Raw genomic sequence first — 27,121 nt, forward strand, 5'->3', positions numbered from 1 at the left:
TTGTAAACCGCTGCTAGAGAAAGTCGTGAAAGTCCCGTCTTTTGTGTACTGATGTGGAGTTAATCTGATTTTAATTTAATTATACGAGTTGGTTGCGGAGGGCACAGGCATTGGGGTGTTTGTTGTAAGAATGTTCTGACATTGGCGCAGGTATGGGGCAGCTAGCATGTTAATTAATGATGAAGATCCTGACAATATGCAGAGGCATGACAGCGTTAAGCCAGTCGGCTGCTGCTTCCTTTGCATATTAATAGATCCTTCATTATTATTTAATATGACAGCTGCTCCAAGGGCTACCATCAGACCTTGTCTCTGTTATTTGCTGTTTTGTGCTCCCCATGTGACAGTGCCATGCTATTCTCTATTTGTCGAAATGTTCCCTTTTCCGTCCTCTCGCCGGTGTGGCTCTCTACATGCGACCGCGATGCGCTGTTTGTTTTGTGCTCGGGAGGATTCCGACTTGCCCGCACGTCCATACGAGAAAAGTGTCTGAATCTAAAGGTGACTTTGAAAGAATATATGAGGCTGGATTGTTTTGTTTGCATAGTAATGAATGCAGATTAGCACTGAGCGGGATTGGTCTTGTTGACGCTCAGACTCCTAGTAGCTTAATAGACTTGTTGTTGGGCACCGGCATCTCCCTGGCTTCCTCATTACGTCCGGGTTGCGTTGAGGTGTGCGTTATGCGCACGTGACAATTGATCCGACGAAATGGAACAATTATCAGAACAAAGATTTCCATTTATGGAGCCTGTCACTTAGCCGGAGACGGGTTGGAGGCTGCGACGGGGACGACGAATGACAAATGGAAAAGTGATCATTCCGTCTGTTTTGCCCGAGTTCAAATCAATGTCTCAGCCTTTATTTACTCACTGTGCGGTTTGATCAGAATCTGCGTCCTCCTTCTACATGGATTAATTCCCGTTTCTTTTTTTTTCCCTCCCCCCTTTGTTTTATAGTTCCGACGGCAGTTTAGTCCGGCCTGCTAAAGAAAAATAAATGGCGAGGACGGGGAGGCTGCAGTGCAATAAACCACGGTGCTCTTACAAGTTAGAGAGCATCAGAAAGCTCCACTGCAGCACTCCTTTGAGCGGCACCTGATTTGTGGGGGGAATTTATCACACAAACAGCCCAGAGGTGATTTCAATATTTACTCGGCAGTCTGTTCTGCATACGTCTCATTTGGAAAACAGTTGACTCTTGCCCATTATACACAAATGAAGGCTGACCTTCAGACTGGGCAGAGGCCACATTCATTATGTGGAGAAGTATCACCTTCTTATGAGGCAATGGCTTTTTTTTTTTTTTTTTTTTTTCCCTCCCCCCCCTTCTCTCCTGCTCTGCCTATGCATATGGAACAGTAGCCAGGGCCCATTGCAAACGAGAGGGCCCCGGCTGACATGATGTATACTGTACGTCAATATGGTACTGATGTATTTTAAGATGCAAACAAGGCTTTAAATTATATGCACCTCCATGTCAGCGGCTCGGAGTGACTCTCGCCATCTGCCTATCAGCTGGGGGACGAGGGGAGAGGGTGTCCGGGCCGGGGGCCGCGCTCCCGTGCGCACGGTTTGTCGGCGTGTGTTTGTGCCTGCGCACGCTTCCGTGTATCTGTTAGAGCCACATGTTTGATTCCTACCTCTCCTTGTACTCGCGTCTTCCCTCAAACGCGTGGCTAATAGCCGCTTTGAGTCCCATCACGGAGACGTGACAGCTCAGCGGTGATAAACGCAGACGCCGCTTTGTTCTGCGTCACGCGTACGCCGAAACCCGCGTATCAAGCACAAGCGGCTCCTGTAAAAGGGCAGGTGATATACTGTACCGGGGGCCGTGAGTGATTCCCGTAATAGGAACATATCTTTTTCCCGCCGTACATCTTTGATTTTGTTGCCGGGGCTGGGGAAGTAGAGTCGCTAGGGTCTCTCCTGAGACACGCCGGGCCTAGAGGAGCTTTAGTGCTATCTGTCCCTGCTGTTTGAGACCAGCCTCATGAATAAAGATTTCAGTCACGTTCGATACACCAGGACCCTGGAACTACCACAATGACAAACCAGTGCTTTATGATCTCTGCAGTACGCTCGGCGTATGTACGTCCACAATCTCAGACTTACTATATCAATCGTATCAGCTTCTTTTTGGGTCGAGGGTGTCAAATATTGCCTGAACAGTGAGGTTTTGGCGATTGCAGTGAAAAAATCTGAATGATTATTTAAAATGCGACGTCAATAGCGATTTAGTCTTCACAGAGGAACAGCCGCCTTGGGCCTTGGAGGAGAATCCATGTAAAATTCTCAATGAAATCCATTCAGAGCAGCGTCTTACAAATGCTGCATTATAATATTAAAGCCGCCATTAATAATGGTAGAAATGTTTGCGCAGATTAATCGGCGAGCGCAGAGGCAAGAAGGTCACTGTGGAAAATCACCTTTTAAAGTGTTGATTTTCATATCTGACTTTAAAAGTTGTTGTTTTATCAAAGTCTCGCCTCTTAGGATACCTATTTTTTTTTTAAAAAAGTAATTGAGATGAGTTCTTTTAGATTTTTTATGGATCATATTCCGCTGTCATTTCTTTCATGCTCAAAGCTAGGCGATACATTTTTTAAAACGTATCCTTGGTGCATTGTCAGGCATTATTCAGGACGATTAGATCTGATGAAAATACATTAGAAAGTATTATTAAAATATTCCGAATAACCAGATTCAGAAGAGAGTTCTCTATCTGTATTTGTTCACATGTCGAAACCTCCCTTACTTACTGTTTTACTTTGTCTTTCCTGCCCCCTCCCGTGTCACTCGGTATCACTATACCTCTATTATACATACACATGCATTGTGTTTTATGAGTTGTGCACACAAAGTGCTTGCATCATGCACTATTATCTTGACTGCATCTGTTCCCATCAAGGGACAAATACATCAATATAGTGCCGAGGAATGCCGGAGTCTGTGAAACATTCATAAAAATCATAGGCTGCCACACACACAGGGATCCATCTCATCAGCATGATAACCTGCTGTGAAGATATCCCCTGTCAGAAGATGAAAAACCACGTCACGTTCTCGCAGGGGCTCATTCCCCGTAGTGTATAAAATTATTCATTGTTTTATTATTTCAGAAGCCCCTTCCCTTTGTTTTTCTGTATGTGCCGGGGCAGGTTTTCTGAAAGGTTTCGCAGGTGCGGTGGCTCAGCCCCAGCAGACATGTAGCGGTGTGTAAGAGCTCTGTCTCCTCTGCCTCCCCTCTCCAGGCCTGACAGCGGCGGCGGCGGCAGCTGCCAACGCAGCCATCGCAGAGGCCATGAAGGTCAAGAAGATCAAGCTGGAGGCGATGAGCGGCTACCACGGCAACGCCAACCACCACGGGGCCGACGGAGAGAATGGAGACCTCAGCTCCAGTGTCGGTGAGGATGCCCTTCACGCACGCACGCACACACACACACGTCGTCGCGAACACATCCGCACTAATGGAAGGCAGTGCAAGCTGCAGACTAGCTTATGTGGGCGCAAAACATCACAATTTACAAGCTATTTAAACAATAGAAAATATGCACGCACAGAATCTCAATCCACCGCTGTAAAAGAAAATGTAGATAATTAGGAATACTACTGAAGATTTTTTTTAATAAACAGTACATTTTTATAAGTAAGTAAAAGGTTTGAGTGAAATTAATCAAGTTTTGTTTGCACCAGGGCAGAAAAACGTCACGTTTTCCAGGACGTTTGTGGTCACGTTTGGAACAGTTTGGAAGCCATCTAACCATTACATCCATAGTTTTCTTCCTGCTAGCGTAAATGCCAAAAATAATCACAATTTAAAGCATGTCGAGGCTCATGTGAGTATATTCTACACAGATACATTCAATAAGAAACATTTAGGAACCACACAAAGCTTGTTATCAACCCGAATCAAGAAACAGTCAAACAAATACGCAGGCTAAAACTAAAAAACATCTTACGCTGAGTTAAAGGAGTTTCCTTAGTGTCTAAACAAAGGTAAAGTATTGATTTTGCTTCGTTTGTATGCACCAGTTATAGTCACCTGAACCGTGTTTTCTCCTTGAAGTGTTGAAAAGGAAAAAAAAAGTCTTAATACCTAAATGAAACCGTGAACACAGTTTCCCAAAGCTAACAGCTTTTAACAAGGTCTAATTGAATTGCTGTGAGACCACTGGGTTTTCACTATGTGCCATTTCAATTAATTATTAGCTCTAAAATGCAGAAGGATTCTTGCAACATCACACACAACCACTTAGCGTATTAAAGAGAATGATAATGTATGTTAGTGCGGATTCATGAGCCCGTTCCAAATTATAAACCAAATGTAATCCCTGCAGCTTTGGGTTTGCTAAATTGAGGTTTTGATTCACTTACTGTAATAAACTGCTCGAGTCCTGAATACATTTCTACGGTAACACTTGACACCGTGGAGCTCGTGGTGTGCGAAATGAAAACAGGATGTGTTTCTAAGCAGATTTAACAATGCAAAATGCATAAAGTGTGAGGTCATCACTCCCTGAGAATGGAGTGTGTAAAAAAGAGAATACGAGCCTGCGAGGTCACGGAAATAAAGATAAATGTGAGTACCAACAGCAAGGCTGTGGCAATGGAGCTAATAAGAAACTGTTTTATCTTTTTACAATTTAAATTGTAACCTTGAGCCCACAGCCAGCCACACAGGCTCCCGGTAGAATCATAATTCTGGCAAGGGGGAGCAGTTCTAGGTGCACGGGCCACAGCATTAGCTCCCTGAGTGAAATATATGGCAGTGACGCCTCTCGGCCCCATCCACAATCAATTGGATTCTTTTCCTTTAATATTTACTCGCAGCGATGAGATGCTCGTCTGCATGGTGATGAACAGTCTGCCACTGGCGTTTGAAGGTGACCTGTCAGTGAGTATGGACAAATCTCTCGCTCGCAGAAATGTAGAAAATAAATCATTAGGGGCAGGCAGTCAGACAGGGGCCTCTCTCTCTCTCCCTCACTCTCCTCGGATTTAAATCAGCTCAGATTTATGATTTGAATTAATGCTTCGTTTGGTCAAAGGAATGGTCGCAGAGACAAATGATGTTTGGTACTGAAACCATCCTAATATTGATTACTGGGTGTCGCAGCAATCTCTTGTTTATATCAAGCACTCTCCTGTGACAGGGTGGCCAGCAGGAGTCATCCTGATAATACGCCGGAGATATATGGCCCTCTGTACTGTAGAGGCAGGAAGCACAGCAAAGCAGCAGCTCTTCTTCTTCTTCTTCTTCTTCTTCTCCATCCAGCACGTCTATTCACAAGTTTATTTTTATTATTTTCTATTCACAAATATGAGAAAGCTCAATTACAGAATTAACATTCCGTACGTTTTTAACTCGTGTCTATTTTGGAGTGTGAACGCCTAATATGTCGAGCGCCGCAATCCAAACATATAAATCACCTGACTGATTGAGACTGGAGCGTGCGTACGGGGGGGAACTGCGTTTGGCTGCAGCTTTGTTGGGACTGGACTGTTGTTCAGAGTGCTGACTGGGGAATGACTTCATGCTGTTTTTAACAGACCCAGACCGCAGCTGCTCCGAGGAAACGGACCGGCGTTTTATAATCATCCAGCTTAAACTAAGACCCGCACAAACGGATGTGTTTACTTACACAAATTATGTTGCCAACCACGATAGGAATTGATATGATAATGAGCGTGCTTCTGATTATACCACTAAGGACATAGATCCATTTAATCAGGAAGAGCTACTACATAAAGCCATTGAAAAAAATAAATAAATTAATGGGGGAAAAAAAAAAAAAAGAAAAATCCTCCTCGGGCTGAAATACAGGTGCCTCATCTCAATGTTTGTCTGAAGCAGATCTTGTATTGTGAGGCGCTTAAAGCAAAGCACAGCAGAGCCAGCCAGTGAAGGACACTCTGTTCTGTTTGTAGAGTTGGATTGCCCGCCGCTGTCTTTGTGTTGATGTAAATTGAACAGGCTAATGTTTCTCCCTCGCATTAAATATTCATCACAATTAGACCTTCCTGTTTGCATCGATGTTATTAATTATAAGGGGGAAAAAACAGCCAGTTCAACTCCAAACCAAACATCCTGAGAGAGAGAGAGAGAAAGAGACGACGTAACGGTATATAAAGAATTGTGTGAAGGGGGGGAAACTGCTTAAAGATGGTGTTAGAGGGAAACATTGAGATAAAGCGACGTGAAACTGTAAAGGGAGACAGGCTGAGAGCTGTGTGGGGGCGTCTTTCTTTGATTTTCCTTCGCACTCTTTCGGCTGGGCAGAGGGAGCCCTCTCAAAGCACAATGTGGATTGTTCCTGCGCCTCTCAGGAAATGCCACAATTACAGATCACAGACCAAGCAAAACACGTGTGGCGCTTGGCCTTGAGGGGGATAAACAGCCCACCATTCCCTCCCAGTGCATTGACCCCAGCCGCAACCTTCATTACTGGGAGAAAAAATATTGTCAGCTGCCCACTAACAAACACCTGCCAATTTCAAGAGAAGGGATTGTTTTTTTTTTTTCCTGTCCGCAGAAGGAAAATAAAGTGTTTCTTAGAGCTGCGGAAAAGGAGCAAGGAAAAAAAAAAAAGATAAGTCAGGGTTCACCATTCCTCCTCTCTCTGTCTCGCTTCCTTCTCTTGTCTTTCCCCCCCCCCTCTGTATCCTTTTTGGCCACTGGGTGCTGCCCTGCCACTCATCTGACTCCTCGCAACACAACTCTAATGGAGCTGAAATCCTGTTTGTAATTAGATATGGGAATTCCACTGTCATCAGCCAGATGATGCCAGGACATGCCGACCAAACAACTCGCGTGGAGACAACCGCGGCAAAAAAAAAAAAAAAAAAAAAAAAAAAAAAAAGGGACGAGACGACGCAGCGGCCCCCCGCTAACCTCGAGACGTCGCGTTTTTAAACCGACGCTAAACCTGCAACTTCGAAGCATTTTTACGTTCCGCAGCTCCGCCAGGAACCCTGGAAGCCCTTTGTCTCGCATCTGTGGCTTTAGTCCAGGGCCGCCTGCGCCCGACAGGGAGTGGAAAGCCACATGCTAGGCTGAAGTTGGATGGGTGGTGACAGGTACCTGGAGTGTTGCCTGACGGAGAGTTGAGCGAAGAGGTTCTGGTTGAGATGATGAGGAAGCATCATTCTCTCTTCCCAGGGTCATCAGGCTAATTTCTGCATCCCTACCCTCGCGGTTGTATGTTTGCATGCGCGCGCGGATGTGTGAGTGCGTGCTCGCGTGAGAGACGGAGAGAAAGAGGGGGCCTTGGCCCCTGAGAGCGCTCTGTGAGGAGACCACAGCTGTACACTCCCAGCAGCTAATTGGTCCTTATCTAGCTGTCCCATTCATCTTCATTTTTTACCAATTACTGAGCATTATCTGTGTTCTCAGTTGGGTATGGGACTTAATCCTTTTTGGTTAAGCTGGTGCTACAGCTTGCAAATTTCAAATGTAGGAAGGGGGTGGGTGGCGACGGTGGCGGCGGCGGCAACGGCGGAGGGTGCGCGCTTGTCTATGTGTGTTTGGAGGGAGGGGGGCGGGGGGGGCAAAAGTCAAAGCAAAAACAAACTCTGAAACTTCCCATCATCCCTCACCGGCAGGAAGCGATCAATAAACAATGACATCACATGAAGGAGAGAGGAAAAAATGGAAGAGATCAATTATTGGCGTTATAATTCAAGTCCTTGTTTGCAAACGTTGCAGCATCATTGATTAGGCCGTTCTTGTTGCACTCGCCATTATTGACTTGTTAAAACCATATTTTCTCATCATCAGTGGTTTTGCGTTCGCGCGAACACAGATAACGCCACATTGATGGGGGGGAGGGAGGGAGGGAGGGGTCATTAATTATTCAGCACGTCTTCATTTTAAAGCACAGCGAGTCAAAATCATCCTGTTTACTCTACAAACAATACGAGTACAGTACATTGCTCATCCAGAAGGTACATCAAGACGCCGCAATCTGGGGCAGTTAGCCTTAATTTTCCGAGATCAATGCATAACTAGGCTCCTCTCTATATGGGGTCCGTGCTTGGCCATGTTGCGGAGCTGAGAGGAGTCAGCCTGGAGACCATGCACTAATTACTGGAGTGTTTACTGCTCTGTTGGATAGCATTTGTACTATTTTCAACCATATAAATGAGTCAGTGTGCTTTGCAATAGAGCGATAAATAAGATATTAAGATGACACTGCGTATGAATGAAATTACTGGGGTGGGGGGGGTGAATCTGTGGCGAACTGACCGTAAATCCAAAATAGTAAAATGAACATTACGTATTGTTATACTCACGGAACGTACAGGGATGCACGTTAGCAGACACAGACAGAGTCGCGCGCGCAAAAAAGCAGGACACATATAGAGACACAGCTCCTGCACTTTGATAGGGATCTGTTTGGTCACACTCTCTGCGCCAGCTGTCAGCCCAGCTCCACTGCTGCGATTTAATTAGTCTGTTTATGTCCTTTCTAATAATAAAGCTCTCTGGGTGGAAGGACACGTCCAACTAGCTAGCGACGAGCTCCAACCTGCTAGCAGCGCTAGTGCTGGTGGCCCAGTGCAGCTGAATGTGGGCCATGATGGAGGATGGTGGCAACTTCCTGCTTCTCTAGACAGAACATCGGCCCTCGGGCTCAGATCTGGTATCACCCCCTACTCAATCCTAACCTTAACCATTAGGGGATAAAGCACATACTGACCTGATATGAGTGTCTAGGGGCAACTCCATCCATCTTTCTCTTCAGCTCTCTTGTGGGAGCCTTTGTCAGCCAAAGCTCTTTGGAGAGACTAGATTGTAGCCATGGGCTGAATAAAATCCATTTCGCGAAACATATCATAACACCTCTCCGACTGCGGCAGATTATTTTCTAGTCTGATTTATGCAATTACGGAGTGGTTTGTTTTGATTTTTCTTTATCCCGACACAAAGGAGCAAACGCGGGACAACTCGGGGCGACGCGCGGCGCGTTTAAAGCCGCCGGTGTTGAGGGGAACGGGGACCGTCGGTGGTAACCGAGTCAGACGCGCCCGAGCTAGACGGCGCGCGTCTGCGAGCAGACAGACAGACAGACAGCCTTCCAGCCCGAGTGAAGAGCTTGATGGGTCTCTGTCGCTCTCTTGGGCTTTGGCCCTCACCATCTCTCTATTAGTCTGCCAGGCTCATGGGAGCCAGGTGACAGATAAGTGAGGAACGACACACACATTTTTAATAGACATTTCAAAAGATAAACCTGATAATCATTTCTCTTTTTAATGAAGTCTAATGTCCTCGTTCTAATTCCGGTTGCGTCGGCTGTTAAGCATCGGCGTGACACTTGAATATGCATGACTGGGAAATCGCGAGGCGCACCGATGTCGCCGGAAAACACACAAACGCAGACAACTGCAGAAATAGATGACAATAACAGGGGGGAATTGATTAAACATTATTTCCGTAATGATCCATATCAAGTTCTATCATCTTTGAGTGGCGGCGCGGTGGCAGCGTGTTGCAGAGGGGAAGAGACACAGGGAGGAGCGGACAAACCTCGTGTCACGGAAATATTTGTTTGATTGTCTCATGCGGTTAGTTCACAGTAGCAGGAGCAGAGCTATAAAAAACAACTGACCAGTCGAGTTGTCACCCCTCATCAGCATTAGGCCTCATTCTTCATTAATTGGATGGATTAATTTGGAGCGCTTTGATGCGGGGGTGATGCATGTGTTCGTCTGTCCCCTCCTCACTATTCTCTGTCAGGTTGAATTTAGCCGGGGAAGGGGCTGACCTTTGAAAGTGAAGAGATCAACACAATTTGAAAAGACAATGTCACTTGGTGTAAATGTGATACGTGTAATAAATGACATTCAACCTTTCAGTGATGATGAGCTTTCGCAGGTCGGCGCGTTGTGAAATATACATGCCGCGTAATTGCGTGGAATAGGAGCAGTTTTCACGCGGCGCGGTTAAGATGGCGCGGCATTAGAGGCTGTGTCTCATTTCGCTATGATTATGTCTAAGAGGACACATTAGCATAGAGTAATGATATTACTGTGTACACAATAACAGTAATGACAACACGGTGATGACAACAGCAAAACGACAGTCTCTTTTGCTGTGATTACACTGTAAAAAAAAAAAAACGTCGTCGCCTGCCTACGCAGCAATCAGGGGGAAGAATCGAGGAGCATTTCCGTGTTCGGCAGAAGCGCTCCGTCAGTTGACTGAACCCGAAAGGTCTTTTTTTTTTTCTTTTTCCCAATTATGATATGGGAACCCTCATCCAAATAGAGCTATCAGCCATACTCAGCCCAGACATCTTCACCATCACACAGCCTCTCCTCTGGGACCAAGATAAAGACAGAGGGAGTGCGAGCAAGTTCAAACAATGTTAAGGAATTTCACAATCAGCATGTCCTTCACGGTGTGAACAAACAAAGGAAGGTATTTCTTGAGAAATTGACTTTAGAATCTCTGACAAAAAAAACGTGTCTGAAATAACCTCATAATGATGCGTTCTCTCATTTTACCCAAACACGTGCAGTTAAATCCAAGATGGCCGCGGTCGCTGCGAGGAAAATCACTCGAACTCATTGGCACCGCAACTCTAAACTACAGGCTGCGTTGCTGATTTTCTCCGGCGAGGTGTTTGTAATGGAGGGAGGCGAGCGCGCGGGAGGTAGTGATGCTAATTTTGTAATTAAAACAGATGATCTGATGACCACATGCAAGCCGATCCCCACCACCACCGCCGCCGCTGCCGCCACCTTCTTCTCCCACTAAAGTGATATGACGGCAGAGTGGGCCGTGATTGATAATGCTCGTCAATATATTTCATTTCAGGAGCCTTAGTCAAATGACAACTGGTTGTCATTGACTGAAAGCAATCTTTTTAAAAGGGGGAGCCTTTGCTAAGTATCAGATGAAAATGATTCCTCTGTCTGCTTGGGTGTCGCTGTCTGTAGGAGCTTTATTGATTGGGCCTGAATATATTGCACCCGCAGTAGTAACAGCTGCTAGTAATATCTCTCCCCTCCTTCTGCTCTCCTCCTCTGCTCGCAGCACTTTCTGCGCCATAGCTTCTTGTAAGTGATCGGATGTTGGGAGCTCTCACGCGGATTCCGCCCGTTTATCAAGAGTGATGTGTGACAAATGCAAAGTGAGGCTGGTTCCGACCCAAATTAGAGAAGCGACCGGCGTTCGTTAATGTGTCCTGAAGGCCTGGCTTGTCTCGGCCAGCCGCGGCCACGTGCATGATTGCGTTAACCAAACCCGCCATTGTCCAATCCCCCCAACCCCCCCCAAACCACCACCACCACCACCACCCCCACCTCCCTGTTCTACACGCCCAGCGTTATCAAGCGCAAGGATGTTGGCATTGGTTGGTAAAGGTCATTTACTGTAATGAGATTTGCCACATGCAAGCATATGGCTTGATTATTGCCCTGTTCGTTAACATTTTCAGCAAAGAGACAAATAGACAGCTAAAAACGGGGGAGAGGGGAGGGAGGGGGGGGAGGCGGCAAAAAAAAAAAAAAAACGTGTTTAGCATTTTCTCTTCAACTATAAGAAGAAGTTCTTTCACAACAGATATGTCACGGAGATGATTGATCTTTCAATTTTCATAAGGAATGCGTGCCATTAGAGGCGAGGATTTTAAATTATCCCGTAAAAGTTGCCTGCCTTAGATTTTATACACTTAAAGGACAAACACCTCTTGTCTGTCTCCTTGATAATTCCTACCACATGTTACACTCCGGTGGTTTGGGTTGGAAAGCAATTATGTTACCTCATCAAACCAGAAATGTTTTCTTATCATGGTTTCTCTTACATTACATTAGGCTTTTTTGGCAGGAAATCTTTGCCCACCTGAATCACTGGAAAGTGCGCGTATCTTTGTCCTGGCGCGCTAAACACATTTTGTTTGTTGACGTGAATGAGCTTGAAATGTGTCCAATCATCGTGGCTCTCGGAATGTAAAGCATATTGTTTGCATGTGTTCTTTCGTGTCTGGCCGGCGTCTTGTGTATACATACCTTTGCGCAATTATCCATACTGCACCGTTGCCTGCGTGCGTGCGTGCGTGCGCACGCGCCGGTTTGCATGTTGTTTGCATGTTTACTTCCCTTCCGATGGCCGCGAGATGCAGTTTTTTTTTTTATGTGTCCGTTTATACGCGCGCGCGCGTAGGGTTTACGGCAGGTATTTAACAAAGACAAGATGTTTGCTTTATTATCGGCGTTAACTGCATAAACACAAAAAGCTTTAAAGTTTCATTCAATGACACCGAAGGGCTGTGGGTGGCTACATCAAAGCTCAATACCTTTTCTCTCTCTCCCCCCATTTTAATGAGAAACAGGACTCACCAGCCTTGACTGAACCTGCCATCTGTGCGTGTCTGTTTTTTTTTCCCCCTTTTTTTGAATGCGGGAGAAGTTGCTTCTATGCATACTGTATGTAAGCACGAGCTTACGTTGTCTAAAGTGGTACCACGATGCCGCGCAACGCATTCACGGAGGCCGTGTCTCATGTTTGATCTAATAGGTTTAAAGCTTTTTCCTCCGTCTCACGTGCCGGGCCGTCCTGATTTTGAAGGAGATTAACAGTTGTAGTAAAAGATGAATACCTGATTAGCGCTGCGGAGTGACGTCTGAGCGTCTCGCCGCGTGACACGCGCTTTTTTTCACGAGCCGTTCATTTCCTTTCGGGACCGGTGTGCGAATCCTTGATACGACCACAACAAAGGCGGCTCCGTGTGTGTGTGTGTGCGCCACCGTCTCACCTTTGTCGGAGGAATACATACACAACATGGGGGCATTTTACAAGCGCAATTAAGGGGAGGGGGGGTGGGGGGGGGGACTGAGATTGTTTTGCAGCGGCGGAATGCATATGCATTGTGCGGTGAGTCAGTCCATTTAGCTGCTTGACTGGAACTGGTCCTGTTCGGTTTGACAGATCAGAAGAGGGAAAAAAAATAAAAAATAACTCAACACTATGAAAAACCAAAGGCTTAGCAGTGAGCAAATCAGCCCTTTGTCTTGTTCCATTCAAATCAAAGGATAACCAGGAATGTTTGTTTGACAACAGCATTTACAATGCATTGTTCTGAAGCCCAGAGCCTCCCAAACAAAGACAGATAGGCTTTAAACAAGTCATTTAATTAGCACCGGATCCCCAGCTTTGACTGCGCCAACCAATTATACATTCCTGAGGCATGTGCAGGTCCTATTTCATGGGAGCGAGAGGCAGATCCTCTCCAGCCTGTCTCTTACAGTACATCTCTCCCCTTCCATTTAAGAGAAGGTAAATAGCCCAGACAGACAGCTTCATTAGCCAGCGTCTGAAGAGCGCGGGGCCGATTGTCGCTTAAATAGTGCGCTTTTACTGCAGGCCCAGCCAGCGACCTCCGATCAATTACAGCTGACATTATTGTTTGTCGGGAGCTTTTTTCCTGGACAGAGGGAGTAAAAAACGAGATCAGGCCTGAGCTTTGGCTGGAAATGTAATCTTCCCCCTCTCTTTGGTTCTTTCGCCCCACAAACAATAAATCATTCAGTTGAAGAGATAATAAAGTGCCAAGTAGGAGCTAGTTTAATTTTTGTCAGGGGAAATCTGTCCACAACAGAGTTAAGGGTAAGGGGGCTGGCTGCTTTCTCATTTTCAATGACAATGGTTTAGTTCCCTTTTTCTTATTTCCCTCTGTAGGATTAGATGGCCACAAAGGCTGAAGTTCCTTTTCAATGAAGATTAACTGCGGCACAAATCGCTGCGAGTTATCATTTTTGTCATCAAAATAAATTACTGCTCTCCTTTTAATCATTCTGAAACATTCGACATTCAATCTTTTTTTTTTTTTTTTTTTTCCTTTTTCGGCGTGATTCTTTTAAGTGACGGACCAAGCGTCGGCCGCCTTTTGATTCTGATATAACAGCTTTTTAATCAGGTTGTTACCGAGGGCTGTTTTAATTCATTCAATTCATCCTCCGTGATTCAGATCTTTGCTCATCCGTGCGTGAACTCCCGAGCACTGCGCGACATAATAGCTGAGCTGTTTATATTGGTATTAAGTGATTTGTAGTTTTAATGATGGTAAATAGGAGTTCACCTTTGCCGGTCCCTCGGGCTTACTTCAGGTAAATTACTCCAAATGCATTGTTTATGCCCTTCAGGAGAGAGCGGGGGCTTGTGGGAATTCACCTCTCATCAGGTACTGAACTTCTCTATCAGAGATAAACAGAAACTGACAAATATGTTTCTAACGGTTTACCCACTGGAATATCTAAACAGTATCCAAATGATTGATGCGTCTAACTAATGTTTGTTGTTTTGTTTTTTTGTTTTTTTTAAAGAAATTCCCAGAAACCACCGTTTATAAATGGCAAGCTAATAGGTGCCGGGGCCCGCGCACCGGGGTTATTTGCGGTCCTTTTCACCTAGCAGAAAAGAAACGGAGCAAATGAGAGGATATTGCATATGAATGAAATAATTAACTGACTCGCAGGAAACACCAGATTCCTCAAATAAATGAATATCCTCCTCACCTGGCTCCCATTCAGCGCCGCATAAAAGGACTCGGTGGGCCCTTGTTGGTCTGTGGCACATTCCCCCACAGTGGCTTGAATGGGTCTTTATGGGAGAAACATCGCTTTAGGATGGGGTGACATGAAAGGGGCTGGACAGGCGCTGAAAGCGAGACTAATACCCTTTGGAGTGAACAGAGGTCCTGTGTTTCCGCGCCAGGCCGCCGGTCAGGTGGAGACGCGTCGCCGAAATTCATAAACCGTCAGGTGCGACGCGTTCACAAAGAGATAAGTAAGAAGTCGCGAACGGAGAGCGATTGTCGCGTTATTCCGGGGTGTCTTTTCACCTCTCTTTTAATGCCTTATTGATACGGCGGAAATCTTTCTTCATTCATGTGGCTGCGTTTGATTGAATGGGTGTAATGTATCTACCTCAAAGGCAGAATAAATCTCTTCACTCCGGCCCTTGAGTGGCCTTGAAAAGCTGATAGGTAGCCCAGACCTCTCCATGTTGTCCTACAGTAAGTACCCCCGCAATCAGGCCCTCTGTGGTGTTTTTTAATTGAGCTTAGCCTGCTGAGTGGTAATTGATTCAGCCTGAGTTTCAGCAGAGGCGCTGATACAAGGTGCTGCTTGGCTTCCGCCTTTCTTTAATCTCCCCTGCTTTATATTGTTTGGGAATGCTCGCCACTGAGAAACTGCATGCCATCTTTCTTATGGAAATCAACGCTTCTTTTGGAAGTAGGGGAATGACAGAGAGGAGTACTTCTCATGTCCTTTCATTTTTCAACCAGTGTCCTTCTCTTTAGAGGCTTCGCCATGCAGATCTCCTTGCCCTTTGGCTACTGATGTTTTGTCAGGAAAGAAGAGTGGAGTTGTTTTGTGGATGGCTCTCTGTAGTGTGTTATCTCCTCCACCCCCTTCTTTCTTTCACGCAGATTTTTGTTTCCTTTTTTTTTATTTTTACCTTGAACCGAGCTGCCAAGAAAGGGAGAAAAAAAAGGAGTGAAAAATCAACAGAGAGGCTCAATCAGATCCAATAGTGTCTATGAGGTTTTTTTTCTTTAAAGCATTTGAGGAAAAAGCATCTGAGTGGCGGAGGAATGAGACCAAACTGTTCCCAGTCACTTTTGATCCTGCCAGTTCAAAGTCCCCATAGAGCAGGAGGGGGGGATGGAGGGTGAGGGGGGGGACATGGTTGGAAAGGAGTGGGGGGTACAGACACCTAGCTTTGACCTTCTGTCTGCGCTCTTGTCCTTTGAAAGTTGGCTTGTTTTCATTAAGCAATTCAGAAGCGCAGAGCAGGGCCACAGTTTGACTAGCTGCTAACCCCCTATGGTATCTTTATTAGACATTCTTTACATTTTCAGACTGCTAATGTCTTCAATTTCCCCAATTAGGCGTCCATTGCCAGACAGCAATTGAATAATTTAAAACATTTGTAAGATATCTCTGATGTTGTAATGGAATAATGTGTGTGTGTGCGTATAAAAAAAAAAAATAAATAAAAAATTTAAAACCACCATTGTGCGAGCTGAAAGTGACTTGCTCCTTTCGGTCGCTTTCTGTTCTCTCTCCCCCGCCTGTGGAATATAGGCTGCTATAATTAGCCTAAAGTCATTGCCATACTGTAGTCTAACGCTACTTGTTTGTCATTAGCACATTTAACTAGTCATTTGGGTAATGGCTTTCGAGACTGCCTTTGTTTTTACAGAGATATTTTTTATATGTAAATATTGAGACAATTTCCATAATGTGCCCTTTTTTATTCATCGCAGAATAATTAATGCATTTTTATTACAGTGTAAACTTTGGTCTTTTGAATGACTGTGTATATAGTTATCATGCCCGTTTTCTTTATTATCATCGCAGTAGTATCTATTATTAACGTGTGCTGTAAAACATTTATGTGTGTTATGTTAACATGGAAAGATACCCGAGAAGTAATTAATTCGAATCATTCCATTCTATTCCTAATGGACGGCCGTGTAAAGCTTTAGTGTTATTGGGCACCAATTTTAAAGGGGGACCTCAGTGGCGGGAAATTGCCGATCGCTGAATTAACAGCAGCAGGTTTGGAGTTTTTCAGCCGGGGCTTCGCAAGTTTCCCTTGTGACTATTTCACTCATAATACGCGTCATTGGGTAACCAACGGCCTCTTCCTGTGTCTCAGGCCTGGAACTCCCCTTCATGATGATGCCACACCCCCTGATCCCAGTCAGCTTGCCCCCAGCCTCTGTCACCATGGCGATGAGCCAGATGAACCACCTCAGCACCATCGCAAACATGGCCGCCGCAGCGCAGGGCCAGAGCCTGCCCTCGAGAATGGTCACCTCTGTTATAAAGGTAAATTTTTAGACGGGAAGCAGCAGGGGCCGCGGCGACGACGACGACGACTTTAAACGTCTGCACTGGATATTTATTTTGTGTGCGTGTGTGTGTTTGTTTTTTGTGGATGCTGGGGTTGCAGGAACGTGTGCCGGACAGTCCCTCCCCTGCTCCCTCCTTAGAAGACAACAGGAGGCCGGGCAGTCACCCGTCGTCCCATCGCAGCAGCAGTGTGTCCAGCTCCCCAGCCCACACAGAAAGCTCCTCGGACAGGATACGTGCGTGTTATGTATTACGTCTCAAAACACTGCACAATAGCAATAAATCGTGAAAGAAAAACCCCAAATAGGCTGCTGTTTTGTTACAAATAACAACAGTCGGGTTGCGATAGATCTCCTCGGTAATGTCGCTTTTGTTTTGCCATCCTTTCGCACTGCAGCGGCACACCACAATGGTCTGTCCATGAACCAAGCCCTGCTAGGCCTGTCCCCCAACATCGCACCTGGGCCTAAGGAGGGAGACCTGGCCCACGACATGAGCCACGAAGTAAAGAGGATGCACGCAGACAAGGGTGAGTCATGAATTCTGTTGTTAAAAACACGCGACACAACATATAGTTCAAACTCACGAGATTTAAATTAGAGACATATAATGTTTTCTTTCTAGTCACTGCTCACACTATGTGGAGCTGCAGACCAGGTTATATTCTAGAAGCCAATAATATAAGATGTAATTCTGGATATAGAAATCTGAAGTTAATATCACACAACCGGGGAGGCAAGGGGCCCCTGTTGAGCTGAACAGTGGAGAGCAGAAGCCCACGTTTGGTTAAAGTGTCAATGAAGTCGGAATAAGAAAGTTCAATCAACTTAGATTTATTAGGAGGATTATTTTTTTTCTGTGCCAATTGCAACAGATGACTACTTCATCACCAGAAAGGAATTGAAAGAAACTGATAATTCATTAGGAAACAGCCTGCGTGCCTACTGCAATTTTCTTTCATCAAGAGAAACTGTTTATTGAAGATGTTTCAAGTCCTTGGGTATTGATAATGCAGTTTGAGAAGCAATTCATTTGAAGTCGTCCTCTTCACTTTAACAGCACCCCTAAACTAGTTCACACTCGTACTAAATCTGTCACTTTAATATGTTTATATTTGTTTTACACAGCAAAAAAAAAGAGAAATGTGGTAATAGGATGTTTTTCGCTGGTTGGATCTGCCCTGCAAAGTTAATGTGTTTATGCTGTGGATGTTTTATTTTTAACGCATGTGTGGGCTCTTTACTGAACATGCTATGATGACATTTAACTTTAACTCACTACAAACAGCGCGTCAGCGTTAGAAAGCCTGATTTTCACACAGACCTCAGATCATTTCTTTTTTTTTAGACTCGCTTAAACACCAAATAAATTTGGACAATTCACTACAAATACAGAAAATAATTCACCTTTTCTGCAGAGCTGCAGCTTTGCCATGTCTTTTCAGAACTTACATTGAGAAAAAATCTGTGTTTTCCGCTACTAATTGCTCTTATTATTTCAATTACATTTTTGTTGTGCATGTCAAAAAGAAGGAAAAAAATAGAAACGTGCTAAGCACGGCAGATTAAATACAAGCTGAAGCAAATAATAGATTTGAGTATTCTCTGTGGTTTTGGCAGAGCTGTGCTGGGTGACGCAGGGTGGGGTGAGGTTGATAATGATATTAAAACCACTATGGAAATCACTGGGCTGCATGCTCCCTGTTGGCTGGGCTGACGTGAAGATCAGTGTTAGACCTTCACTCACAGGGTGTGAAGCAGTGAATAGTAATAATTAGCAGGATCATGAGCTGAATTTATGGGTCACAAACCGTCTAACTGTCTCTGCATGTGTGTGTGTGTGTGTGTGTGTGTGTGTGTGTGTGTGTGCTGGGAGATTTACACGAACAGGGAAGAGCAATGCAAACAAAGAAAGGAGGAGGTTTAACCAAGTATCCACACACATAAATCAGCTAAATGCGTCCTCACTGGTAGAAATCTTACTTCTCAGCTGAAGTGCCTCCTCCATGCTCAGATAATCAACACAAATGACTCTAATTTCCACCGCAATATTACAGGAGAAAGCAAATGACCCGGCAATCCACGCCAGTTCTAACTAGTTGACCTACACACATCTCCCCGCAAACACGCGCCGTATTATCTTTTGAGATTGTCAATTCCTAATATGTCACTGGACTTGATTAGGATTCTGAGCTCTCCAGTGTGTGCACCAGAGGTCTCGGGCTGTGGAAAACATTTTTATAAAATAACCCATTAATGCAGAGGAGTGCAACTAAATTAGTTACCAATTTGCTGAGCATGAATTAATGAAGAGAGCTTCTCCCGGCTCCCACAGTTGTAATTTTCATAATAACCCCAGACCTTTATTTGGCAGGTTGTTTAGTTTTTTCGTTTGAAGGTTTTCATTAGTCTAATGAGGACTGTGCAAGGGCGAGCAGTCAGCACAATTTACATGAGGAAGCTATCATAATAAATGAGGCAATTTGAATAACATGCACAGGTTTATGCAGCGAGATAAGAGAGATTGTAGCAGCCAGATACAGAGGTAACCAATACATTAGAACCAACTAATAACCAAAGTAATTCCAATAAAAGCTTTAAGTGAAGGGAATAAAATTAATGATAGATATATTGAACTGTAATGATATGATACACGATGCATTAGATTAATAAAATAAATGCGTTCCATTGTTAAAGAGGGGAGAGGCCTCGCCATCCGAAGCTTTGTTTATGGCGAGCTTTTTAATTAGGCTTGTTCATCGCATCGGTTTGTTTAGATAAATGAGATAACATTCCAATGGTTTAATGATATCTCTCCACTTGTTTGATCTTTATGATCCTGGCAGAGCATTAAATTAATCTCTCGCAATGCACTCTCAGAATAGAGCACGCCGGGCGCGGAGGAAGGATACAGTGCCCCGGCTCATATGGAGGCTATTTAAATAGCCAGACACCTCAGAGACAGCCACTATAACGTCTCATCAGTCATATCCTATGAACGCGCCTCGTCTTTTTCATGTCATCTCTGGTGATGAAGGACAAAGGCTGTTTGTTGTCATATAAAAAAGACAGTCTCCAAAGTTGTGTCACCACAGCGCAGAGTAGCCAGATGGTAGTTTTTTTTTGGGGGGGGGCGGCCGTTGTTTGAACTTGATTATTTTTTGTCCAGATTTTGCCGGAGTATAAAAAAAACCAAAAAAAAACAACAAAAAAAAAAAAAGGCGGATTAGATGATGTCTGAGGAAAAAAGGCTAGTAGAAAGCTAAGTGCTATCTCACATGTGACTAATTGAATTGCTTCAAACAGAAAGTCTGTGGCGATAGCTTCCGACAAGCCTCTGTCTCGTGAAACAGCAGGTAGCTGACAAACAAGGGGAAATTTGAAAGGTACGGAAGCCTTTGGCTGTAAACTCACTTTAGACATCAAACGCTGGATATCATTTTATTTCCTTGGGGAAAAGGTGTTTGAAACACAAGCCATATGTACAGTATGTATGTTGCAGTACAAGAGTTTTCTGTAGGAACCATGTGGCAGTTTAAGCATTTTGCCAACAACAGATTTCAGCACTTTTTTTTTCCTTTTTTTTTTATATCAGCCCTTCAGTTGCAGTTAAACATGCCACATCTCTTTTACGCTGAGCTAAAACGCCTGACAGCACAGTCGGAGGCGACTGCAGCGTGTAAGCTGATTCTGTAAACCATATTTTAAAAGCGGATGAATCATTGGTAATACGATATTGGCACTTCCCTGCTAAATGTTATATATACTTGTTGACACAACAGGAGATGCACTCATAACGTCCTCTCGAGCGCAAATGGAAGCCTGCGGTGTATTATGTCACCTAGAGGTGCAGCCTTTCATACCTGCTATGAAGCGAGCAGTCGCTGATGCATTGTGCACCGGTGTGACCACAACGGACGGAGCCGATTTGCCACGCCTTTTCTTTGTCGGGCCTCCGTGTCCGGTTGATGCACTTAGAGCCGGCACGTCGTCCGCAGTCACAGTTTGCCGTGCGAATGAAGCGTGGCAGGTACGAGCGTCACAGCCTATTACCATGCAGCTGCTTTGAGCAAAGTACCTGTGGACGCTGATGGTCTGATGCAGAAGGGGAGGTGGGGTATAGTTTGGAAAAAAAAAGATGAAAAAGACAAAAAAAGAGTGATTTCCGGCCTTTGTAGTCTTTGTTCTGTCCCTTCTTTGCATAAGCGTTTGCGATGATAAAAAGGAAGTCGGGGGACTTCGGGTCGCGCAAAAGTTTTCGGCACCGGTTTCGCGCCCTTTCGTCGATGTAAATATTTCACTGACATTGATGGTATCTCCGTACAGTATCATTAAAAAGTTGGGCATGTTCGGCGCGAGCTCCTTCTCTTCATCTTTCTGACTTTAATGCATAGTGTTTTCCTCAGTCCTCCACGATGTCCTTGGCATTGCGAGCTTCAAACGCATGCTGACTACCTGACTTTTCCCTAAGTCAGGAGGCAAGATCATTAGCCATCACAACCCTGAAATGTGACTTGGCAGACAATAATGCTTTATGATCAAACAACTTGTCAGTGCGTCCTGTTGAAATGAAAGAGTGCAAAAAAATAATTCAATAGAGGATCAATCAAATTTCCCCGGCCCATGTGAGAGAGATTGCTGATGGTGCAGAGAGGGGCTATTCCTCGAGGACATGGGAGTTCATTTGGATATTTGTTCTCCCCCTCATGAATGTTCCATTGCGTGACACCATCTCCTGCTAATCACATTTCACTGAAAAGGGGGGATGCTTTTAGGGACGTTGAAAAGAGAGAGGTTCTTTTTAATCTTTGAAATGCCTCAAAAGTGACAGAATGCTTTCTCCTGCCAAGACGTGAGCCTCGGATGGGGAGATAAATATGCTGTGGTCAGCTAAGTGTATCTAGTGAGCAGAGAGGCAAATTTAATAATGCATTATCATTCACTGGCGAAGGTGAAATCTCCCTGTCCATCAGAAGGCTGAGGCCTGTTTCATGTTACCCTTCACTGCAAATGAACAAGTGCTTTACTCAGCCATACCAGAGATGCACAGTAGGCACCGGCGCTTTGCTACATGTGCTGCCCTGGACTGTCAGGGAAAACAGGTCTGTAATCAAAGCACTCATCTAGCAGTCTTGACTGGAGACATTAATGATCACAGTCCTATCCCGCTAAAATTGTTGAGAACAATAACCTTCTTTCCTTTTCTTTTTTCTTTTTTTTTGTTCTCGGCAAAAAACACAAGGCGCATTTTTACATATCTGAGCATCTGCTATTATGCAGATCATGGCAACATATTTACCTGAATGCCCTTGGACAACGGCATTAAACAATTATGAAGATTATGTACAATGCGGGCGAATTTGCGATTCAAAGCGATTCGCACCCTCCCTCGCAGCGGCAACTGTTGCGGACAGATAAGGTTGACCCTGAATATGTATTTCTGTATTTCCGGAGACATTCCGTGGGCTTGTTTGTATAATTTAATATTTACATGTAAACAGTAATTAAGTGATGCTACCAACATGCCAGGGCCCGGGCTCTGCCAAGGTAAACATCGGCCCTCGTAGTTTGCCACAGTCCATCATGTTTACAGACTTGCGGAGCCGAGTGCTGTTTGTGTGCTCTTCCTTGGCAAAGCCCATAAAACACAACCAATTGGACGCCGAGTGTTGAACACAGTCACTCTTATCGTCTGGCAGTCTGCTCGCTGACTTGAGGACATTGTGAGTCAAACCTTTAAATTTTCACTCTGCGATAATTACGCTTCTATACTTGAGCTTTTATATCCTTTCACTGAGAAAGTAAATCATTCCTAATAAAGAGTGGAAGAATAGGGGGTGGAGGGAAAAGTGCTTGAGGACTAATTCTCTTCACTCCCTCCCTCTCTGCTCTCCATTCTGCTTTTTGAAAGCCTTTCTCTGAGTATTCCAGTCACCTTGACTTTGCAGCTGCAGCCTTATAGTCTGTTGCTTATCCTGCCTAACCCCAGCCTGTCAATTAGGTCTTTAAAAATTAATCTCTTTAGCTGGAAATACCATGCCAGCTTTCTTCCGTCTGTAAATGAAGTGTTATTAATTCACACAGCGCAAAGCCAGTGTTATGAATAATGTTATCAAAACAGATTTCCACACGTTTAACACGTCGCTCCTATTAAAGCCCCTTAAGTATTTTTATAACTGTGAAAACAGGACTACTAATGGATTTGCATCAGTTTTGGAGCTTCTGCACCAGGCAGACGCGGAGCAAGTGCTCCTAAGCCGGGCCTTTTAAAGTTTACATTTCCCGTTTCCTCTTTTGTTCTTTCATCTTCATTTAAAAGCAGCTCAGTATATCCAGTCTGGATTAGCGCCAGCCGTCGTCGACGGCTCGCTCGGCAGCAACAGTACAGCAGTGGAGCCTCTCCCTGTAGGATTGCAATGCCAGGCAATGACACCAATGTGTCTGCCTGTGCCCCCCCCCCCCCCCTTCCCTTCCAAACCCAGCAAAGCTCTGATCTAGCAGCAGGCTATCTGGCCAACCACACCAAGCTAATACTTGTTCTATTAAAACCTGGTGATTATGGGGGATTTCCTCTCTGTTTGTTTGTTTGAATGCTTAATTATCAATATGTAATTGGCATGTGTATTGTGATGTCGGGCGCACGTTCGGTGGCACATTTCGCAGGAATGCGCGTTTGCTATCGGGCGGAAACAGGACTCCCCAGTCACTGCCTAAGTTAAGCTGCATGAGAAGTTGCTCTAATGAATTAATAAATGCTAAACAAAGGAGAACTAAACAAAGAGTGCGAAATAAATGGCTCGATGATTAGTGGGTCAGAAAGATTAGCCGGGTATACAGTACAAATGATCCCCTTCTGAAACGGGAATGATTCACGCAAAATAGCCGATCAATAGTCGAGGCCAATTTAATCTCTGGGATTCTTTTGTCAATAAATGGACCTGGACAATGGAGGTCAATATGCAAAGACAATCTAAACACCTTCAAAGTGCTTCGCAATAATGTCCTTCTCCGAGTATTATCTTCTTGGCACTTTGGGCTCGTAGTCGATAGGTGAATTACGAAAATCTATTCGGCACCGACTCATCTGTCATCTCCCTCTCCGAGCCACAAGTTTATTCCGCTCCTCCGAGTGGCTCAAAACGGAGGGTGGCGGACTTAACGCCCGCGATCTCTCACCTTAACCAGCTCCTCTTTCGCTCCTTGCCGTTCCCCCCGGCCCCCGTGCTCGGGCCCTCTGCAAAAAAAATGCCATTTTGTCTCCAGCGCTGCTCTCTTTAAGAGCTCATTTGAAGGTGTGCGCTGGCAGAAACAAAAGTCCTGTATGCTTTTATGCAGTCATCACAGTCAGCCAAGCCTGTAATCCTCAGAGGTCCGATAATGACATAGCCCCTGCATTTATTACATGGAGGAGAGGAGAGAGGGAAAACGCTGACTTTGAACAAATGAACACTCTGACCTTTATGCAATAAATATGACATGGGCCGCATAAAAAGACAAGATATCTTCCTCCTGAATGGAAGTCAACACGGATTCTGCTCCCTTGCCTCTTGCTCTCTCTATTTCCATTTCCATTTCTCTCCCTCTCTCTCTCTCTCTGTCTCATTGTTTTTCCCCCCTTCCCCTTTTTCCAAGCTAAACAAAGGACCTTAATTGTTTTTAATTGCACCACAATATTGTAATCTATGCAAAGGTGCGATGTGTAGTCTTAATTTTCTCGAATGCAGACAATTGCGGACAATCATCTCCCAGCGTTCTAATCTCGGCGCGTGGCTCTTTAATTTAATCATTATCATGCATCAGCAATGAAAGCAATTATAAATATTTTTATCCACTGTGGAAAAAAAAAGAAGAGGCAGCCGAGGCGGAGACAACCCGGCGTCTCACTGCGTCTTTGGTGATCTCGGTGTGATCCCAATTGAGGGCTGCGATTGTCTTCTTTTGTCACCTCAGACCGCCTCTCTGACAGTAAAGGATTTATGGTTATTTCCTCCATGCAGCCTGTCCATCTGTGGCTCTATCTTCATATGGCCTTGAGAATACGATTCAATTTATTAAGGCAAAGCAATGGACTCATTACTTTAAAAAGGTGGCGAGAGAGGGAGTGAGAGAAGTGACACACTGAATTGGTTATTAATGGAAAGGCACAGCCATAGGGCAGTTGAAATTTAATGATATCCTACAAGAAAATATGAGGGTGTCACTCTCCAAAAAGTCATGCTAAATGTCAACATTTTAAGGTCCCGGTGCTAATTTTATGCCTGTGCACAGTAATGTTTTGGAGAGCATTTAGGAAACACGGCCCAGTGGCCAGCCTGATTATCCCACTCACCTTCTCTCCTCTCTCCAAATGGGTTTGTGCAGCAAGCGATTTCATCTCTAAGTGAAGGGAACATTAGGGAGGGGAGGAAGAGAGAGCGATAGAGGAAAACACGCGGTTTGATTTTCATGCTGTGATAAGAGAGTGGGAGCCAAATGTTACCTGTTAATCTAGCCCAAACCGACCGGGGCTCTTGACTTTGTCCCCCAGCAGGGATGGGGCAAACACTCATTTTCCTCTCTCCGTGATGAAAAGGAAATTAGCTTAAATGTGATGAGGGCACATTAGTGTGTGTGTCGTGCATGTGTGTGTGTGTGTGTGTGTGTGTGTGTGTTTTTGTTTGCATGCATCTGCGTGTTTTCTCTTTCTTCACAGTGTATACAGTACATTACACACACACACACATGCGCAGCACATGCAGGTGATAGTCATTTAAAAGGAATTTGTCTTGCATGGGTCATCACACGCTAATTCTTCTTCGGAGTAGGTCCTGCAGGTTGTGTTAAGAAAAGTGTGTCTGCGAGATAATCTAACGCTGTGTTGGGGCTGGGCTGTAAACCGGTTCATAACAAACACCGGTATTTTTTTCCCCATCATGATATGAATTGTTAATATATCGGCATACCGGTGTATCTGACTTCAGAGCGCTGCACTACGAGACGCTGTTTCAGACCGGAACGTTTTCACCTTTGCACTTCAAAACACACGTGGCGCGAATGCGTTACTGCGAGGTGTCGTGAAGATGAAAAGGTGCAAAAAATGAAGCCACAGAACGAGAAGTTTTGTATCAAAAAAAGGTGCCGGGTCGGTTGTTTTAGTTTTTTTTAGGGTGATCAGACGTCCCCGATTTCTGGGGACAGCCCCTGTTCTGGATGACCTGTCCCCCGCCAATAGCTGTCCCCAAAAGTGTCCCTAGTTTTAGCTTTTTATCAAGGAGAAAAAAATTGTTGCGCGCAGACTACAGTTATTACGGTAGCTGGTTGTGCTGCTACTTACATTACAGACATAGCAGTTTAAATATGTTTAAATATGTCAAAATGTGACATAATTGTGTCTGTTTCTTCATTTCATTTGGATAAAATTCAATTCTTCCCTAGTTTTAGCTTTTTATGAAGGAGAAAAAAATTGTTGCGCGCAGACTACAGTTATTACGGTAGCTGGTCGTGCTGCTATTTACATTACAGACATAGCAGTTCAAATATGTTTAAATACGAATAAATATGTCAAAATGTGACATAGTTGTGTCCGTTTCTTCATTTCATCCGGATAAAATTCAATTCTTCCCTAGTTTTAGCTTTTTATGAAGGAGGAAAAATTGTTGCGCACAGACTACAGTTATTACGGTAGCTGATCTGGCTGCTATTTACATTACAGACATAGCAGTTTAAATATGTTTAAATATGAATAAATATGTCAAAATGTGACATAATTGTGCCCGTTTCTTCATTTCATTTGGATAAAATTCAATTCTTCCCTAGTTTTAGCTTTTTATGAAGGAGAAAAAAATGGTTGCGCGCAGACTACAGTTATTACGGTAGCTGGCCGTGCTGCTATTTACATTACAGACAGAGCAGTTTAAATATGTTTAAATATGAATAAATATGTCCAAATGTGACGTAATTGTGCCCGTTTCTTCATTTCATCTGGATAAAATTCAATTCTTTTTTTTTTTATATCCGGATTCCCACATCACCAGCCAGTGCTGACACGGTCCCATGCAAACCTGTTTTACTACCAGTGTGGGATTATTCTGCAATATTTTACTCATCATCACAGTGAAACAGTCCATCCTTGGCTGCATCAATTCCTCTCTCAACCAGTAGAAAATGTTGTGATTATGCATTAAAAAAAAAAAAATACCGTGATACAGTCAGAACTTTGAAAAATACCATGATGTACATTTTTGGTCCTACCGCCCAGCTCTACCCTCTGCCATG

At 44.5% G+C, this 27,121-nt stretch overlaps 1 protein-coding gene across 11 annotated transcripts in view; it reads left to right on the plus strand.

The window, feature by feature from the left end:
* The window catches only part of dachd (dachshund d), a 93,553-nt gene that overhangs the window by 53,041 nt on the left and 13,391 nt on the right, over positions 1-27,121 (plus strand). For 5 of the 11 annotated variants that reach the window (XM_047600520.1, XM_047600528.1, XM_047600523.1 and 2 more), the window contains 4 exons: positions 3,254-3,406; positions 16,672-16,844; positions 16,951-17,104; positions 17,266-17,397. In XM_047600520.1, the coding sequence (XP_047456476.1) occupies positions 3,254-3,406; positions 16,672-16,844; positions 16,951-17,104; positions 17,266-17,397 (612 nt within the window). The remainder of the gene's footprint in view (positions 1-3,253; positions 3,407-16,671; positions 16,845-16,950; positions 17,105-17,265; positions 17,398-27,121) is intronic. The other 6 variants (XM_047600526.1, XM_047600527.1, XM_047600530.1 and 3 more) reach the window with 3 other exon arrangements.

This window comes from Mugil cephalus, chromosome 12 (genome assembly GCF_022458985.1).
Source record: "Mugil cephalus isolate CIBA_MC_2020 chromosome 12, CIBA_Mcephalus_1.1, whole genome shotgun sequence".
Classification (NCBI taxonomy): domain Eukaryota; kingdom Metazoa; phylum Chordata; class Actinopteri; order Mugiliformes; family Mugilidae; genus Mugil; species Mugil cephalus.